This window comes from Agelaius phoeniceus, chromosome 3 (assembly GCF_051311805.1).
Source record: "Agelaius phoeniceus isolate bAgePho1 chromosome 3, bAgePho1.hap1, whole genome shotgun sequence".
Taxonomy (NCBI): domain Eukaryota; kingdom Metazoa; phylum Chordata; class Aves; order Passeriformes; family Icteridae; genus Agelaius; species Agelaius phoeniceus.
In genome coordinates this window covers 4,743,454-4,764,237 of record NC_135267.1, presented here as the reverse complement: position 1 = coordinate 4,764,237, position 20,784 = coordinate 4,743,454, and the positions used below count along the sequence as shown (strand labels likewise).

The window sequence follows — 20,784 nt, the reverse complement described above, 5'->3', positions numbered from 1 at the left end:
GGATGGAGCTCAGATGCATTGGGAGAAACCTCTCAGGTACATGATGGGATTTTTGGGGTGTCCTGTGAGCCTTTGAGGGCCAGGAGTTGTACTCAATGATCCCTGCAGGTCCTTTCCAACTCAGAATATTCTGGGATTCTGTGCACAACTCATATCAAGCCCAAACCTTGTGTAGCAGGCCCATAGCTTGTTATAACACAGGTTAATTTTGGGGAGGTATCAACTCCTTCCCAATCATATCTTCAAAATAACTAATGAATTATGTAAAAGTAAAATAACATTTTTGTAGCATACAATAAAAGACACACAATCTCTTTGCAATTCAGCACCTTACCCCCTTTCCTGCCTACTGCACCTTCTTTTTCTCATTTTCCAGGCAGATTTCTTTCCATTTTATGGTTTTTAGCTGCTGCTGTTGTCAGCCAGGCTGGGGTTGCCTTTCTGTCAGCCTTTGGGGACACATCTCAGGATCAGTTTGTCAGCTTGTGCCTGTGACTGCCAGGGCTCAGAAACAGCAGCAGTGACTGCAACAACTGAAGAAATAACAGTGAAAAACTTAAATTCCCACCCAGGCTGGTAAAAATTTCACAAAAGAGAAATATACCAAAATGCAAGGTTTGGGCTTTTAAAGGGTTGAGGAAGTCCGGTTTAGATACAGAATAGATCATTTGATCACACTTTGGGATAACTTTACAATTCCCTTAGTTAAGTGGGATTTGTTTACAGTGCAGTCTCAAAAAAGGACTACAGTAACAATTATAGGCACAAAGATAAGAGCTTTCATCCTCTCATCAGAAAATGAATTTTAAAACAAAACCAAGAAGCAGTGATTTAGTTAAACACAGACCCTGCTTCCTGCTGTGCTCACTATTCTCCCTTCTTCCCTAGATTTAAGGAGAAATTCTTTACTCTGAGGCCCTGGCACAGGTAATCCAGAGGATCTGTGGCTGCTCCATCCCTGGAATTGTCCACGGCAAGGCTGAACAGGGCTTGGAGAAATCAGGGATAGTGGAAAGTGTCCCTGCCCATGGCAGGGGTTTTGAAAGAATGTGTTCTTTGATGTCACTCCCAACCCAAACCATTCCACGATTCCAGGCTGTGGGTTCCACCTGTGACGTGGCCAGAAGGAGAAACCTGAAAGCAGGAGGGTTTTCCCAGCAGCTCCAGCCCCAGCAGGGCAGTTTTATCCTTTCCCCCAGCCCCAGCTGATGGGACACAAAGCACAGTGTGGTTCCTTCAATCTTTGGCAGGAGGAGGTTTCCCCTGTCCCAGGGAGCGCATCCACGAATGAACAAAAGTTTGGAATGCTGCCCACACATCAGAGATTGACAGCCAGGAGAGCAGCCTGGTGCTGACAGATTGCCATTTAACCAGCAAGTACAGAGAGCAAGTGTTCCTGTCCTCAGTCAGCACGGAGAGACAAGGTTAACATTCCCAGTGATGGAGTGCGGCGCACATTTCCCCACGCCACACACCCAGAACTCCACACCACATTTGAAAACACTTTAATTTCAGTGATGGATGCAGGGGAGCTCACTTTCCAGGCTGTGAACTCTTAACAGCTCCTCAGTTTAATACATCAGGAAAAGATTTACACCCCCTCACCCAACTCCCATCCACCTGAAGGAAAGCAAAACGTATATTTGGAGGAGACAAAAGAGAAAGGGGAGGTATTTTATTATACTAGATGTCTTTTACAAGGGAAGTATTTTCAGCCATCTGCTCTAATTATTCCTCCTGTATTGGCCACCATCTTCATGCAACAATAGAAATAATTATCTCCTCAAGGGCAGAAAAAAAATATTTACAGAAACAAACAAAAGTTTATTATCTTTAGCTCCTAGGGAAAAAAAGAAACAAGCTACTTCTTAATGAAGGAGCAATTAGGAAGGTGGGTAGAACATCTATAATTAAACCAGACAAATTGGTGCAGGCTCCTCCCTCCTACACATACTTGAAAGGGATGCAAATGCAAGTTATTTGCTACAGTCAGTAGAATTAACAAGCAAAATGCTGCCCAGTGCCCAAAGAAGCTGAACCTGTCTCTTGGCATCATTCCCTGCCTCTCCTGCCTGTCACACCTCTAACCCTTTGCCAAATTAACTGAAAAATACTCACCACAACTGTAAAGCTGTGGAATTTCAATTGGCATGGGGAGGTCTTCCACTGTATAACAGCATCCCCGAGACAATTTCAGGATTCTCATTCATTCTGTTCTTTAAGAAGCCTCCTGCCTGCACTTCAGCACTCAGTATAAAAGAAAATGCTTTTTCTATATAAACCAAAACCGGAGGAGTTTTGCAATTGTCTTTTCATTCCCTGTAGTGTATAAGAATTTTGCTCACTGAGAGAATGAAGGCATATACACAGTTTTGTGGGAAAGATGGAATGGGGCCATCCCAAAGAGAACAGAAAATATCTTATACTGTGCAAAAACAAGTATAAAGCTAAAGAAAAAATATTCTCTCTACTAAGAGCAAAGCACAATGCCTCATTTTGTGGACAAATATATGGATTTTGACTTCCAAAAAATTAGTAGAATTTAAGTGTTTGTGCTATGCAATCAATAAATGGCCAGACTGAAGATGGTCAAGGAACAGTCTGATCAGGGAAGTGGTGGGATCATCCTCCCTAGAAGTTTTCAGAAAACACATAAATGTGGCACTTGGGGACATGGCTTGGTGGTGGCCCAGCAGTGCAGGGGGAGTGGTTGGACCTCATGATTTTGGAGATCTTTTCCAATCTAAATTATTCTATTCCAACATAAATTATTCTATGATTTTTAAGGCTGAATTCCCCAAGGCCTCTCCAAGAAGTCTCAGGACAGAAGGTACCACCTAATGCTCATTACAGGTGCAAACATCAACCAGGAAGAGCTGCAAACCAGCACACTGGGAACACTTCTTTAGGCAAACCCTGCCCTGCCCATTCTAAAAGGGCCAATTTTCACAAAAAAAAAAAAAGGGAGACAAGCCAGTGATTAAGAATTACCAGTATTTGTAGTGTTCCTCTTGCACATGCATCTAGCAATTCCAGAGAAGCTGCCTTCAAATATTTAAGTTGCCTCTACTGAGTTCTTAGGAAATCAGAGTGCCAAAGGAGTCTAGTGGATCCTAAAATGTGCTCAGCAACACAATAAGGGACTTTTATTCATGTGCACATCACTACAGTGCTCCAAATTTGCATTGACTGAGACATTTCCAAGCTGGATGTGAGGGAGAAGAAAGAGAGAGGGGAGAACCCCTGGAAAAGTTTGAACTGGAAAATCTCTTCTATCCTCCCAGTGAAAGCATCACATTCATCTTTATCACTTCCATTTCAGAGAATCATGGAATATCCAGAGTTGGAAGGGTCCCACAAGGATCATTGAGTCCAACTCCTGACCCTGCTAAGGACATCCCAAAAATCCATGGGTAACCTGAGCAGACACTGGTAACCAAACTGGGCAACAAAGGTAGAGAGATAATGGGACCATCTTCCTCTGGTTTGTGAACTAAATGCTTCCAAAAATGGCAGAAATTGTTGCGCTCAAATCACAAATCACTAAGGAAGTAGCTTTAGACACATTCAAAAAACAAACAAACAAATTAAAAAACCAAAAAACAAAACAAAACAAAACAAAACAAAAAAAAACCACAAAAAAAGAAAAAAAGGAGAAAGCAAAATATCTAGAGAACTATATGCTGTGAAAAAATTAATCATTTATACCAAAAGACAATATTATCCCCAAGAAGCCTGGAAGGAACTGTTGCTGTGAATAAACCAAGCATGGAAATGAGCAGAATCCTTCTGAATACACCTTCATGGAGAGACTGGAACAGGTTTCCAGAGGCAAGCTCTGTTTTCCCTTATGAATTAGCATTCTTGACATGACTGCCTGGGACAGGACAAGCCTGGAACACAACCCAACAAACCATTTCCAAGGCCACAAGCTGATATTTTTATCACTGTCTGCATCATCTGCTGCTGTGTAACTTCACTTTACCCACTACTCCAGCTTTAAAATGCAGGTGGGATTATCCCACCAGGTCCCTCTTTAATTACTCCCAAAGCATTGATACAGCAAGGATCAGGGCTGGGTTCATGGCTGGATATGGGCTGCACTATCCGATTTCTTTATTTTTAACTGAGTCTGCTTGTACCCTGAGTTAAAAAGAAAGGATTTTTTTTTCCCTTTTTTCTTATTTCTTTTAATTTTAGCTGTCCTGCAGAAATCTTTCTGACTTCTGCTGAGTTGCACAGGCACAACAAGGGAAGAATCTGGCTGGGCATGTTCTCTATGGGACTGATGAATGACTCTAGTGTCTCCCAAACTATTAGAGGATAAATCTGTTTACACACAAAAAATTGACCTGGGCTGGTGAGGTGGGACTAGAACCAGGAAACTACCACGTCCCAGAGGTAAAAATGCATTTGCAGCCAAGAGCATTAGTAACTCAAGACCATAAACAAGCCACAGCATCATTAATTACTCAGACAGGGGCAGCCGCAGAAGCAGTGAGAAGACCCAAAAGCCAACTGTAAATAGTTCATCGAGCTGATTAGCTCAGGAAAAAAATGAGTGGGCAGTTTTGGAGGTCAGAGGCCATGGCACAAGTCAGTCTCAAGCCAGTTTGCAACTGGACTATGGCATGAGAAACAGCTTAATTCCTGTTTAAAAAAATAATAATCCCAAACAAAACCAGCAGAGCCACTTAAAAAACAACCACAAAAAAAAAAAAAAAAAAGGTTTATTCAGCAGGGGAGTAATCACTGCAATTTTGAAGCACAGAAGGTAAGGCTCCTTGCTCCAGAAGTATTTAATTAAGGACACAGAGGATTAGTTAAATCTAATGGTGCTTTTATAGAGAGGATACTGAAAAGACATCACTGTTGTCAGGGGGTATATCCCAGGTATAGATGAGCCATGTTTGCACACACACACATGTAATGAACCTCGCCCAAATTCAATGTAAAATACCAAATAATTCAAGGATATGAACAGTATTAATCCACTCCATAGTTAAACAAACCATGAGAACTCTGTTCTCATGTGAGTGTGGTAAAGAGACAGGGACCTTCCCAAAGTGCTGTTCTTAGGTCTCTCAGGGTCATGGTGGGAGGATGAGCCTAAAATCAGAAATCTCAATTTCATATATTAAAGAAAATGCCCTGGAAAGCAGAGGAACTGACGTGGAGCACACGAAGAGTGCTTTTCTTTGTTTCACAGAATGTGTATTTTCTTGTAACTCCTTGTTAATTCACAAGAATCTTTACAATGTTCATTTACAGCATGATGTTCAGAGACTGATTATTTATTATAGAGGAAACTATCCTAGTATAGAGTTTTAAGCCCAGCTTGCTGAAAATCCTCAGTGTAAACACATTGAGGAATTTATTGCAACCTTCCAGTTTAGATGCAACAGAACTAGGTTTTCCTTTCCAGAGCACTGTTAAAGGGCACACATAATTTACACATCTCTCTAAACCAGCCATTTCTCAAACTATGGAGGCTTCTGAGACAAATTAAAAGCAGCAATTTAATGGTAATGAGAAAATTACAGCATCAAGTTGTTTACACAAGCAGGATAACCAAGCCTAGTGACTGTGTCAGCCTTTGCACTGTGCAAATATTGTCTCTCAATTGAATGAGCTTGAGTTACACTTACTAATCTTAGAGCAAATATTGCAAATGCAAAGATTAGCTCAACAATTTGCCGACCACCTGCAGGAAAAGTAACCAAATTATGTCCTTATGTGTCAGCAAGCAGGATTTCTGAATGGGTGCTACAGTAAATGAGGTGGGAGGAGTGAGGCTCATCCACCCAACAGTGCCAGGGAGAGCTGATGGTGGTTTTTTCGATCAGGCAGGAAGATAAACAGAATAACAGAGATGTTTGGGATGGAAGGCACCTCTGGAGATCATCCAGTCCTACCCCTTGCCAAGGCAGGGTCACCCAGAGCAGGTGACACAGGAATTCATCCAGGTGGGTTTGGGATATCTACAGAGAGGGAACTCCACACCCTCCCTGAGCAGCTGTTCCAGTGTTCTGATACCCTCAGTGTAAAGAAGTTCTTCCTCAGTTTGAGGTGGAAGTTCTTGTGTTTTGGAACCCCTTGCAAGAGTCCCAAGTCAGCTGTGAAGGTCAGAGCACTGGTGTGGGACCCAGCCTTGGAGTTTCCCTCACCTTCCATGGAAGCATTGGGAATATAGGTGAGTTTATACACAAACCATCTCCATTGGTTTGCTTACAGGGGGTCCAGAGTGATTTACCAGGCAAAGACTGAAAAAAAGGCTTCCAAAGTGCTTGGAAGAGGGCAAACTGTGTTTAGGCTACAGCTTGGTCTGTTCTATTCATAAAATACAGCAACCAGAAAGCAAAACCCCACAATCCAAGGACAAACATTGATTCTGCCTTAATTGTATCCACATCTCCTCAGCACAAGAGTCAGGGCCATCGATTATTACTGGGCATGACCATCTACCCAGGGTAGGATCCGAGGCAGAGCAGCAGCATTCATAATTATCACTGCATCTCAGGGATGACTGCAGGTGTAATGAGGCGCAAAGGGCTTGGCCAGCAGCAGAGGCACAGTTACTTCCCAAAGGTTCATCATAAAATTGGAAAGGTTTGAGTTGGAAAGTTCCTTAAAGCTCATCCTGTTCCACCCCTTGCCATGGGCAGGGACACCTTCCACCATCCCAGGTTGCTCCAAGCCCTGTCCAGCTTGGCCTTGGACACTGCCAGGGATTGAGCAGAAACAGATACTCTGGGAAACCTGTGACAGGGCCTCCCCACCCTTTAGCAAAGAATCTTTTTCACAATATCTAATCTAAAAAAACCTTTCAGCTTAAGGCAATTACCCCTTGTCCTATTACTCCATGCCCTTGTGAAAAGTTCATCTCCAGCCTTCCTCTAAGCTTCCTTTAAATCTTGAAAGAATCATTTCATCTCAAATTGTGCTACAGGGATGAAAGATTTGGGACACTCAGCAGACACCAAGACTTTCCGGCTCCTGCAGAAGTTGTGGCAGTGACCAACTGTCACCCTGATTTTTTAAGATTTTCTAAGCCTTCTGATGTTTACATTGTTGTAGCAAACTTTCTCGCACACTTTCTGTAAATAACTTATTGTTTTGCATTCTTTTATAAAAGAAGAGAAATTTTATAAACTGTTAGTTTGTCCAGTATCATTGGAGAGGTGGCACTTTCACCCTCCAATCCACTGTCACTTTTAAAAGAACTATTAATGTTAGAGTCAGAAAATAAACTTCCCTTTTCTTCCCCTTGAGAGCAGCGGTGTGTGCGCGCTGTGTTGTTTCGTGTCCTATAGTGACAACCAACAGTGCTGGTGTCTGACTCCTGCAATGGAAACAATCCCACACCTGCCCCTCAGGTAGAGGATCTCACCATGCACAGCTGTTATTTCAGCAATGTGAGCTTTTGGAGCAGCTCCTCCCCAGGCTGCGAGCTTTCAGAGCCCTCTTTCAAACTCAGTGTCCTGTTTAGCTTTAGCACATCAACAACATGCTGCCCTCAGCCTATCTGTGTGCATTATCTGCTGCTCTAATGTATCGTGTACTGAGCCACAGCATCATTACAGGTAAGTGCTCAGGTTTAAATGCAAACATAATTGCATAATGTGGTACAGCCAGGAAGAATAATGCAGGAAATAGAGCCAGCTCCATCTGATAGTGCAATCTGACTGGAACGCCGGCCCTTCGGATCAAACGCGCAGCCCAGATGGGGCAACCAAGAATAAAAGTGCTTCGTGGTATCTTTATTGTCATCATCAAAAACACTTAGCTGCCACAAAGGTAAAAAGGTGAAGATGGGACTGGTACAGAAAAGGTCACAGAAGCAGCAGGGTATCACCATGTTATGGGGGCAAGGACAATGTCACACCCCAGCAAAGGCCACCTTTGTCCTGTCACTCCAAGCTGAATTTGCCAGTTCCTAATGGGGTTCTGAGGACTGAGTGGCATTTAGAACACTGGGAACATCCATGCCATTTTCCTGCAGCCAGGGGTGTCTCTTTAACTCTGATAAATCCAGATAAAGCCTCCCACCCTCCTGCACAAGGAGCTGCATGAAGAGGGGAGAACACTCCCACCACAAGACGCCTTTGAAACAAGAACATGTCTGCAGCAGATATGTACACTTTAATACATTTATTTTATGTAGCTAAAATTAGAACTGATTCTTGATGGAACAGCACTTCCTTCTATTTAATTTTAATTTTTTTTCAGTAGTTTGAGCTCACAAAAGACAATTTCAGGGGTGCAGACAGCCCCACAACAGGAGCCAGAAGGCAGCTGAAGTTAATTCAATGCACTTTGAACCACTTGGCCTGAATGAGAACTCCTCCACTGAAGAGAGCATCACACACGTCATGGGACAGTAACTGTTCTTGTCATTGCAGGAGATTTTAGCCCAAACTTCATTCAAATCAGACAAGATGAGAGCCTATCGTGAGAGAGAACCTCCCCACCAACACACTGCCCTCTGAACTGAGGAGCCTTTGAGTTGAAAGCACAAACTGCTGCTGTTTGAGCTGTAAAAACATCCCTCTGTCTGTAACAGGGCTGTAACAGCTCATCTTTGTTGGGAATACAGATCCCCTGCAATAATACACTCCATGGCCTTCACTCTCTGCCTCCCACACTTGTCTGCCTGTAAATCATTTGGCAGGATATGAAACCCAGGGTCCTTCTACCCAAGGGTCCCTGCTGGCTCATCCTTACCCCAGAATTTGAATTCATACAAAAGCTAAAGGATGCAGATGTGTGCTGAGTAATATTCCAAGGGTGCATTTAGTTTTGGAGAGAGTTGCATACCATCCCAGTGCACACACACAAAAGAGGATTTAGGTAAAAGTGGAAATGCCAGCTATCACCACCTGGAGAAACCCACCCAGAATTGTTACCCATGATATCTGTACTCAAATCCTTCATGTACCTGACAATCCAGAAACTCCCTGCTCCAGACCTGAAATTGAGCACTGGCTTGGGGCCATGCCAGTGACCAGCATCTGCAGTCCTCTCAGCATGGAAAAAACTCAATTTCTGCAACACTGTCTGGGCCATCTCAGCTTTGAAGCCACATTTTTAGCTCAGTGGCTCCATTCCCTGACTCACCCCATTAGGGCTCCCAAAAAGTCACTGCAGAACAACACTGACTGCCCAACTTCTTCTGAGCCAATTCATTTCAGAGAATCATGCAATCACAGACTGGTTTGGGCAAGAAAGGGCCTTAAAGACCATTTAGATCTAACTCTCTGCCAGAGGAAAGGACACCTTTGACTAAACCAGGTTGCTTCAAGCCCCATTCAATCTGGTGTTGAACAGGGATGGAGTAGCCAAAGCTTCTCTTAGAACCTGTGCCAGGGTCTCCTCACCCTCACAGGGAAGGATTTCTCCCAAATATCTTACACAAATATCTTACCACAGAATTACCTGTGCTGCCTTCCTGTGTCTGCCCTCCTGGGTTTACTGGTGAGCTCAGGGAAAAGCTCCCCTCAAAACTGAAAGCAAAAATTGCATCTTCTACTCACCAAACACATATGAAGAAAGGAGGAAAAACTGCTAATAAAGATGAATTTGAGAATGAAAGAGCAAGAGAGTGTGTGTGAAAAAGTGAGCACTGTGACCCCAGAGTGGGTGAAGCTGAGCCTGACCCTTGATCAGAATCCCAGACCCAGAGAAGATGTGTGAAAGCAGGAAAATAAATCAATAAGCAAAACAGCAATCTCTTTCCTCAATTTTATTCGAGGAAGTTCAAATTTACCCAGCTCCTCACAAACTGTCTTTGGCTAAAGTCACCACTAACGAGCTCTGACATTTGAAATTTAACTGAATATGAGCTAACAGCTCCCAGCCCTCCACCACCCAGGGAGCTGACCGGGAATATTTTGTTTAAGTCATAGACAGGGGCTAAACTGAGCTTTACTGAGAAGACCCAGCATAAGTGTTTATAGCACTCACTTCACCTGATGCTTCCCTGCCCTGGCAGTCTGCTTTTCTTCACGGGGACCACAGAGCTCTCAGTCCCCTCCTCTCCTCCCCAGTGTAATTATTTGCTGATTTTTAGGAGGTGCCCTCGCAATCCCTTAATGAAATCCTTTGCTCTGCATCAATTCACGAGGACAGATTGGACACGAGGGGCTTCCACTTAGGGAGCTGCCAATCAGGGGGTGGTACCCAGCATTTAGTGAGCAGTTGTTAAGCCAGTCTATCACCCGGCTATTACAGGCTCATCACGAAAACAGCTTGCTTTTACTGGCAACCACAGCAAATTAACCCTTTCCTTAGAGACAGGGGGAAGCCTCGAGTAGATTCATCATGGCAAAGAGCTCTGGTTTTCCCTCCTGCTACAGCAATTTTTTTAAAGTTATTAATAAACGCTCTCTGAACTGAAATCTCCCTACTTTAAATTTGTTTTTTCTCCTAGCTATACATATTTTTAATCTACGCTAAATGTTGTGAGAGCACCAACAGTAACAAAACCAGGAAAAAGCAAACTTTAAAAAATCCCAGAGCAACAAATACTATTTGTCCTTTCTCTATTCCTCATTCTAAACTCTGTGCACAGAAGGAATCTTGATGCAAGATGATTGTGTCTCCATCACTACCAGCAGTTTGCTACAAGACCAAATTTTCAGGCTTTTGCTATTCTCAGGATTGATTCTTATTTTTTTTAATAAGTAAATCAAACTTTTAGAAACTGTGTTCTACTCCCACACACTTTATCCAAGATTTCCCCTCACTTCTTGTGGATGGGGTGGGACACCTGATCTGGCCCTCATGGGCAGAGGACAGGGCAGGCACCAGACTCAGAACTTTAAAACTAAATCCATGTCCCAACCACATCAAGAATCCCTTCAATGATCCCACTCTGGCCAAGACTATGCCACTGAAATCTCCCAAATTTCAGGAGAGGGTCCCCCACATGCCCAATCCTTGCTGGGTGCTGAGCCAGACCCCAGAAATATTTGGGAAGGGGTCGTAGGTCAGTCAATGCCTCTGGTACACAGGAAACACCTCGTGGGGCATCCAGCCCACAGTGCTGCTCTGGGTGGGACTGGGAGAGGACACAGTCAGAGGGTGACAGAGTCCTCTGTTAGTGACACAAGGGGCTGAAAGGCCACATCTTCATCCCACATCACACCACAACAAGGACAAGACTGTGGAAGAGGTTTTACAGTGACTTCTGTGAGCCAGAGGGAAGTTTGATAAGAGGATCCATGTTTACCCCTGAAAATTTTCTACCAAGGGCGTTGACATAGAAACCAAGAAGGAAAGAAGGATAAATAAGAGAAACCTGCAACTGCCTGTTCCAATGAGCACTTTGTCTTTCATGATCAATGAGTAAAGTGAAAACATATTATGAGTTTTGTAAGAATGTATAAAAAGCATGCATGCTATAATAAAATCAGTTTGAAACCTTCTGAAAGTGGAGTGTGTTGCTTTGTGTTGTCTCTGTCTCAACTACAACACAACACCATCAGGTATGTTAAGCCATGCTCCAGTGCGGAACAAGCCTGGGCTAGGTGTGTTTCTAGGTTGCTCAGCCCTTTTCCCATTAAATTCAGGATGGGCAGCTGGAGAAGGCACGAGGCTTCCTCCAGTTTCACCCAGAGCCCAAGGCTGGATGCCTCAACACAGTCCCAGGCATCCAAAATTGCCACCTCCTTCCCCCAAGGAGACAAAGCCAGGTGGAACAGGGCTTTGAGACTCCCAGTCTGGTGGAAGGATCTACATCTTTAAGAACCTTTCCAACCCAAACCATTCTGTGAGACCAAACCCAAGACCAAGCCATGGTTCCAAACACAGACAATCTTTCCCCCTCCAAAAACCTGAATTGCTGAAGGAGTCAATTAGAGTTTTTTCTCATAATTAAACAGAAAAGTGGCAGCAACACTCTGTGCAAGCACCTGGGAGCAAGAGGAGAGGACACAAGCCCACAGACACCCAGGAGCTTCCCCACACCCTCCTGACCCGTATTGGAGCCTTCCTTTTGTACAGGAAGGGAAAGATTTGCTTTCTGTTCCCTGGAGCAGAACTTCCAAAATGGTGCTTTTCACCCCAAATCTGTTTCTCTTAAAGCTTGGGAGCCGGGATAAATGGAAGTGGGGAAAGGAAAACAGCTCCCATTAAACTTTGCAGTGTTCAGTTCTGATTTCACACAGGTTTGTTTAAATGCATATGGAAAAGCTTTGAGGTGCTTTGGATTACAGGGACTGGCATCCCATCCTGAGGGCTATGGCATTCCATCCTAGGATATCCTGGATATTCCAATGCATCTCTCAGTGCAGCTCTATGAGTGGTGGGGAGAAGAGTGTTCCCTGAAAGCCACTTACAATTCAGGAAGTAATCTCCTCAGAGACATTAGAAAGATGGAGGGACTGAAAATAAAAAGAAGAGGCTTTTCACAATGTGGGAGAAAAAAAAAGAAAGTTCATTTTTCATCTGACAGCAGGAAAGGAAACAGTTAAACTTCAAATCAGGAAGCAAAAAGTTAAAGGAAAATAAAACCACACCACAAGCCCAAGCCCTAAATTTCCCATTGCAGCCCAAGGCTGAACCCATTAAAAGGAAGGGTAAAAAAAAAATAAAGAAACAAAGAAAGAATTAAAAAAAAAAAAAGGAAAACAGAGAAGAGAAGCAATTTTGCTTATCCTTTCCTATGATCCCCTTTTTCCTAATATTTATTTATTTATTTATTTATTTCCCTTCCAGAGCAAGGCCCTTATTTTCTCATTTAGTCCAACAGAGATTGTCCTCCTGGAATGACCTTTTTTTTTTCCTTTCTCTCTCTCTCTCTCTCTCCTCCTTTCCTTCTTCCTCCCCCCTCCTCCCTGCTGCCTCCAGGCCATTGCCCTCGTGCCAGTAACTAGATAACACACTCTATCAGAGATTTTTTAAAAAATCATTGCAAAGGCACTGGGGCTGATAGTGGCATCAATCCTTGCCTGACACGGGCTCGGGTCAACCATTTATCTCTTCACATTGCCTGTGGTTACTGGGGAGCCCATCTTGGTTCTCTACAACTTAACAACCTTGCAGATGGTACCTCTCTGCTCCAGCAGCCTCCACACCCCAAGACTGGTTTTGTGGTTTGATTTTTATTAGTTTGTTTTGTTTTGTTTTGGTTTGGTTTTATGTTTTGTTTTGTTTTTTGTTCCACTTCATTTCTGTGAGGGTCTGGTGGGTTTTATTGCCCTCCTCACCTCCTTCTGAAAATAACACTGTGACCAAGATATCAAGTTAAGAAAACAGGGAATTTGGAGATGCAAGGGTCAGCTTGCTGGGCTGTTAAAAGTGGATATTTATGAAAATACACACAAAATACTGTAGAAGAGTTTCAGCCAGTCCTACTTCTGATATCCCATCCTGTGTGACATGGCTATTTTTGGCTGGTTGCAAAGGACCCAGGAACTCTACTCACAGCCCAAGACAGCATAAAGTCAGGTTCTATCAGGATACTTGCTAATAAATCCAATGAAACTATTTCCAAACCTCAGCAAGTTGTGATCCCCATGGCCAGATAAAGTGTTCTGGGTTTGTACTCTCTAAATGGATAAACAGGAAATAAATATCTATTGCACCACAGTTCTTCTTCAAGGGGAGAAGAGAATTAAACAGAACAGCTGTTTTATTATCCCCCTCCAAACAAATTCCATATCAAACTGGAATCTGCTCTGTTCCTTCCCCATTCCTGGCAGTGTTCAAGGCCAGGCTGGATGGGGCTTGGAGCAATCTGGTTTAGAGGAAGGAGTCTCAGTCCATGGCAGGGGGATTGGGACTAGATGATGTTTTTAAGATCCATTGCAACCCAAACCCTTCTGTGACTTCTAAGATCCCTGCCCTGCCTAACCACCCTCAGCCTGCTGTGGTGATTTTCTTCATGGACTGCCAAATATGAGCCCTTCAACCCCCAAAAATTTACCCATCAAATATCCACACAACATGAGGACAGCTCGAAAATGAGAGGAAAAGAGCCACTTCCCATAACTTGTGACCCTCACAGATGGAGAATATGCTCAAGAGTTGTTCAGAGGATTGGAATGAGATGATCTTTAATGTCCCTTCCAACCCAAACCAATCTATGACCTTGTGTCAGTCCTGCTGTGAGTAACAATCCTTTATGCCCAGAGTGCCCTGGGCTGCCAGAGACCCTTCCATGCCCCCTGAAAGCTGCCTAGGTTTTGCCACCTTTGTAAATCACCAAATATCTCCACCAGCTGAAACCATTCCACTGCTTCCCTCACCTCCAAATACTTCGGCATCAAGAGAGATGGTAAGTAGGGAAAAAAAGGCTAAAAAAAGAAGGAGAGGAATGATTCTAAGATCTGCAGAGGAGTCCAAGGGATTTGAAGATCTAGTCCTGATTATATTAAGTGGAAGTTGAACAGAAAGGATTTTTGAGGTGGCTGTACATATCTCATACACAGTCATTGTGGGGGTTTATTTTTTTTTCTTTCATGAAAAGTGAACAAAACAGTTATCCCTGTATCAGTCACCAAGCTAAGAATTCACAGATCCTCGATACTCTCAGCCACCCCCTAAATCTCAAGACCTGTTAAAAAACAAACCCAAGGCAGCTCAGCACACCCAGGCAGAGCCATAATCCACGATGGCATTTTTATCTGGCAAGTTATTTTCTATTAACCCCCTATCCCTCAACACGACCCCTTGAGGGTTGGGTTGCAGGGAATTCACTGGGATACCAGCTCAGCTTCCCTAGGGCTGACTTAATACGTGGTATCGGCCCTTTGCCAAATATTCCATCAGCCATGTGGGCCAGCAGAGGAGGGGGAGTGGAAGCAGGGAAGAGCTGCTCCAGCAGCATGTTTGCATCATGATTAGGTCTGGTCCAGCGATCTGGAATAATAATGGGAAGGCTCACTAAGCATAATGGGTTCAGAGCTATCCCAGCCTGGTCAAACCCTCCCATGAGCATCCTCTCCTTGTGTTTTTGGGGTGTTTTGCACATCTCATCAGTGTCACCAGAGCTGACGTCTCATTATGCAGCCAAGGTGGAGGTGGACAGGTACTGAGTGAGCATTAGAACTTTTCTTTTCCCTTTTATTATTTAATTCATGTCTTCCCATTATCCGGTGCATTCTTGAAGCTGTGAACTAATTAAGTCCTGTGGGATATACAATCAGTGCTGGGTTTTTTTTTTTTTGCCCTCCCTCTCTTTTCAGTAGGCTAAATTGCATTATATACTGAAATAAAAATAATTGTGCAACTCTTCTTAGATAATAACAGAGCAAGTTACAAACACTAATGATGCTGAATGCAACAGTGGGGCAGAGGCCTGCTGCTTATTTCTTGTGACCTAATTAAATCATACAGGGCAATATACTTCAAACACAAAGTGAAGCAAGAGCTTAAATCAGTTTCTAACGAAAATAATAAAAATTATTCTCTGGGGGGGGGTGGTAGGACACAGACCAGACATCGGGAAAATTCCAAATTGAACTGAAATTTCATGAAGTCTGCCGTAAAAATCACAGATCTCCAGGTAGTACCTTGAAACCCCATGAAATTCTGGGAGTCCTCTAGATTCAGATTTGAGCCTATCCCTGGCTGTAACCATGCACCTGATGTTTCTGGTGGTTTTTTTTCCTACATTTAGGATTCTATGATTCATGCAAGCAACAGCTGAGAGACCAGAGTTGAAAGGACAAAAACTGAGTGATGGATTTTGCAGCACCTACCAGAAAATGCAGTTGTTTAAATAATACAACTGATGAAAAAATTCCCTAAAAACTGTGTCATAGAATAATGGGCATATCATAGAGTATCCTGAGTTTCAAGAAACCCACAAGCATCATCAAGGTTAGCTCCTGGCTCTGCAGAGAACAGCCCAGACCCCTAATCTGTGCCTAAGAATATTGTCCAAATGTTGCTTGAACTCTGGCAGGTTTGGTGATGTCACCATTTGTACCTCTCAGGCTCAAGTTCCCAGAACCGATATTTTACATTTTATTCATTTATTATTTTCTGCTCTCAGCCAAGGCTGTTCTCTCTTCTTGCCAGTGCCCATTCATTCCATGCCATAAGCCTCTGTCAGCCTTTCTACATTTTTACTTCCAATGCCATCCTGGAGCTAATCCTGCTCCACCATCACCATCAAATCAGCTCTGAACAACCCTCCCACAGCACCCAAGAACTGGGCTGAGTTCTTGGCCTGCCTGGGCATCCTTCAGCTGGCAGCAGAAAGCAAACCATTGAGCAGTGTAGCTGTGCTGAGAACAGGATCATCACACCCCTTTTATACAGAATGCTTTGAGATCCTTGCATGAGCATGCAAGAGAAGTGCCAGATGTTATTATAAAAAGATGCAGCCCCATTACTTGTACACAGAGTTGTGCTGCCTGCTAATAGCACCATTATCCTAAGGCACGTGGTGCTATTAATGCATTTCACTGCTTAGTGCTGAACCTGGGGACCATTTTTTCCACTGGAAAGGTAAGGCCAGTTCACATGACATGATTTAAACCTCCACAGTGAAGCATGCATGCGCTGCACCAGCTCGTAAATCTTAACGGGATGCTGTCAGCCAGAAAGGGACCAAAATTGAAGCCATTTATCTGAACTCCCCACCCATCCACCTCTGCTCACCCAAGCCAGTTTTGGGAAGAGGGATAAAATGATTCTGAATGCCCACTGGGTTCATTAAGCAGCAGCAAATCCCAGATCTAAAGTGCTGCTGTTTTCATCCTGCTCTGAATGAATTTGTTCATTCTGGACACTTAGGACTTCCTTGGTTTTCCCTACTCTGAGCAGAAAAACCACAGCAGGAGCAAACCTCACAGCTTCTTCCTCTTCTTGCTCCCACCTGAGTCACAAGACAAGCTGTCATCCTGCCTTTACTGAGCCTTCAGGAGCAGTGACACAGCCCAGATCACACACAGCAGAGGGGAATATCCCTCTGTGCTGCAGCCCAGGCTCTGGGGCTCTAGAGATGCCCTTATCCCATTTGGGAAGGAAAATAGGAATGTAAGGAGGAGTTACCATTTGATCTCATGCTTGCCTGGGCACTTCCCTTCACTCCTGCAGTCACCAAGCAGCAATTTTTGAGGGCTGTATTTCTCCTTAGCTAACATAACTAACTATAACTAACAAGGCTGATGAGCAAATGAACCTTAATAAGAAACATTCTACATCTGACATTCCTTCACAAACCAAGGACAGGCTTAACAGAAACAAAGAATTGTAATTTCGGATACTCCACTCCAATAGTAAGATTCATGTAAGGTAGATTTGCAAGTATTCAGACTCCTAAAAATAGAATAGATCAGATATATAAAACTAAATATGGGATTCAACTCTAGAAATGCACCAAAATTACTCTGCCAGGACAATGCAGCTACTTTTTGGAATGGCAAAGTAAATTTAAAGTCCTTAAACACAGGAAATCTCTTTGCTGATAGAGTTGAAAATCACTGTGGTAGCCTTAACATTGATGCTGAGCAAATGAACTTCATTTTCCTAAACTGTGCTAAAAGATTGTTTGAAAAGTTTATTTAATAGATTAAAAATAGCATTTGATTTTTTTTCCTAAGTCAGGTGTGTAACTATCCCCACTCACACATTCCTGTATTCAGGAGATCTCCTCTACATCTCAGGAGCTGCCCCTTTAGGAAAGGAGAATGAAGAAGGGATAATTGGTGTTCAACAAATATCCAACCCCTCTAAATTTCTTCTTTCAGGTGGCTGAACACCCCGTCTGCAAAACTGTGAGGACTCTAACAGGACATTTCAGGTTAGCAATGATATTTTTACCTATCAAGTCTTAAAATTTATGCTCATTCAGGATTATAGCCTTTTTGCCATGAACTCTTGGCATGTATCTTCTTTTCTTGCAATACCCACAGATAGCACTGGGAACACTGTCTCATTTTCCTTCAGCTACTAAAAAGCAGCGAAAATCAAATATAACCAAGGCTGCACTGAATGCTAAGTCTCTGCCAGAGAGCTAAAACTGTACCTCATGGCTAAGATTTCTGCTCAACAGAAAATAACACTTTTATAAGAAAATTGAATTTATATTAAAAAAAAAGGGAGAGAGTGTTAAAAATACATAGATTGCTCAGAAAATAAGGTAAAGCTCATTTATGTCTCATAAAATACATGATTAGCCATAGTTAACCATTAATTCAGCTGTGCTGCATTAGAACTGCTATTCAAAGTTGGAAAGCATTTAATATTATATATTGCTGCTGCTCAGCCTAAATTGTTTTTTTTCTTGCCCCCCTTTAAATGTACACAATATTACAAATTTAATTTTAAGCTGTTTGAATCAGTCTGTAAAAAAGATTTGATTATACCTGAGTGTTCTGGCCCCAGTTTTTCCATATCTCAGTAATCTTGGCAGTAATTGGCTGATTAGCTCCCTCACACTCCATCTCTGCCTCAGTTTCCATGGTAATGTTACAGGAGCTATTATAGATGAGAACTTCATCTCTTTCCACTTTAGGGCTGAAACGAGAAGGGAGGTTAAATGGGGTGTCATCAATCTTAATGAAATGCAATTATTTTTACTCTTATTAATCATTGAAAGCCATTAGCTTGTGGCAACTCCTGGCCACCATTTGTCAAACTTTGCAAATTTCGGTAATTTTGTTTCCATTCTTTTATTGTTTATTTGTTTTTCCCCCCTTTATCTGCACACACTCAGGATGAAAACACATGCAGTAAATATCTCTCAGTGATGCTTTTCTCCTTCCCCAAACCATCACAAACAGGAACAAATGCCAGTCTAGGACCAAGGCAGGCAGATAAGTGCAGACAACAGGGAGGGAATCAGCAGTGTTGGGAGCAAAGATGGACTCCTACAAGGAGTAGGGCTGGTTTGTGTCTCCCCCCTCCCCATCTTACTCACACTTAGCAATGGGGAATGAATAACTTGCAACTCCCCTAGGGCAAGGGGAGAAATTGGAAAAACCACACAACTGGCTAACTGGTCCCTAATTCCAACTGTGAAAAAATGAGCTCATTTAGGGGTTCCAATTCCTGCTACCCAGCTGATTGCAATGATGCTTTGTTGCTAACATTGGAACATTAACTTAGTAAATTAATTAAACTTACTTAACAGCCCAGACTAAGGAGATTCGATATATGTGCCAGTTATACCAGCAGACATTTGCTCTAAAGCCTCCCCTTGCACAGGGGGAAGAAGAAATAGAAAATGTGGTGGGAGAGAAACATTTTTTTCCTTGGTTTTGCTGCTGACAGTTGCTGATTTTGGTAGTGTTTCATTGTTGGGAGCTATAGGATCCAACATATGGTTTGGTGGTGAGCAAAGTGTGGAGCAGGGTTAATGGTTGGACTTGATGATCCCAGAGGTCTTTTCCAGCCTAATTCTGTGACTCTTGGCCATGGCTACTTGTTCCTCTCCTCCCCAGCCCACCATCAGATTCACACAGGCAAGTTGTAGGAAGGTGAGGAGAAAGGAGGGGAGTTACAGCAACACCAACACAGCAACCAGCAAAGCAGAAATTACACAGCTTTTCTGAACAGATAAGAAAGGGCAGAGTTCACAGCGTGATTTACTCAACAAAACAGAGGATCAGCTAGGCAGGATCAGGATTTTAAGAGGCCTTCAGGTTCCTGAAAATCCCATATAACAGGATTTTGTAAAGTGTCTCTGGGATTGGAACCCCAGAATGGTTTGGACTGGAAGGACTTCAGGACCATCCAGTTCCATCCCCCTACCATGGGCAGGGACACCTTCCTCTATCCCAGGTTGCTCCAAGCCCTGTCCAACCTGGCCTTGAACACTTCCAGGGATCCAGGGGCAACCTGGGCAACCTGTGCCCCACCACCCTCACAGGGAACAATTCCTTCCTAATAACTCTCAAAAATCTTCCTTCTGTCAGTCTGAAGCCATTCCCCTGTCGCTCCAGGCCCTTGTTCAAAGTCCCTCTCCAAATCTCATGGAGTCCCTTTAGGCATTGAAAGGTGTTCTAAGTTCTCCCTGCAGCCTCATCTTCTCCAGGCTGAGCAATCCAAGTTTTCCCAGCCTTTCCTCACTGCAGAGCTGCTCCATCCCTCTGATCATCATATTCATCCTGCTTCCTCTGGACTCACCCCAACACCTCCAAATCCTTCCTGTGCTGGGGACCCCAAAGCTGGACCCTGTTCCAGGTGAGGTCTCATGAGAGAGGAGTAGAGGAAGTGAAGCACCTCCTTTGCCCAAAGCTCTCCCAAAATTGACCCATTTTGAAAGCCAGCACTCAGAGCTTTGTTGGGAGGGTGATGATCAGAGTGGTTTGATGAGCCTGAAGATTTAAAACTTCCCTGCTGGATGCAGCAGCTCACTCTGCAAACAAAGCCTAGGTCTGACCTGCATTTAGAGGCTGTTTGTTTAGGTGCCCTTTCTCAGGGTTAAAGTGGTAAAGGAATCACCCACATTAGAAACCACAAAAACACAAAAAATCAAACCAAAACAAAAAACTAACCAAAAAAAACCACCAAACAAACAAACAAAAAACCCCACAAAAAAACAACTACTAGAAAAGAAAAAAAAAAAAAGAAAAAGAAGCCTTTGCAAGTTGCTGAACCCTTTTAACAGCAAATTTTTATTTTTTATATTTAAATAAACTTTTCCCTCTGCTGTATCAATAATCAAAAGCCAGCCTTGGGGAGCTGTGCTTGCTTTTGATAGCAACACTTTGAGAATTGATCTTGTCCTGTACAATAATTCAGTGGACTGGGCTGTCTTTCAAGACTGCAAAGTACTTTTTAAAGCTCCAAGAAAAAATGGATCTTTTAAATAACCAACAGTTTTAA

At 43.2% G+C, this 20,784-nt stretch overlaps 1 protein-coding gene across 1 annotated transcript in view; it reads right to left on the bottom strand.

Annotated features, from left to right (window-relative positions):
- PKHD1 (PKHD1 ciliary IPT domain containing fibrocystin/polyductin) overlaps nucleotides 1-20,784 on the bottom strand; it is a 237,640-nt gene that overhangs the window by 163,603 nt on the left and 53,253 nt on the right. The window contains exon 34 of the mRNA XM_054630011.2: nucleotides 18,321-18,471. Within this exon, the coding sequence (XP_054485986.2) occupies nucleotides 18,321-18,471 (151 nt within the window). The remainder of the gene's footprint in view (nucleotides 1-18,320; nucleotides 18,472-20,784) is intronic.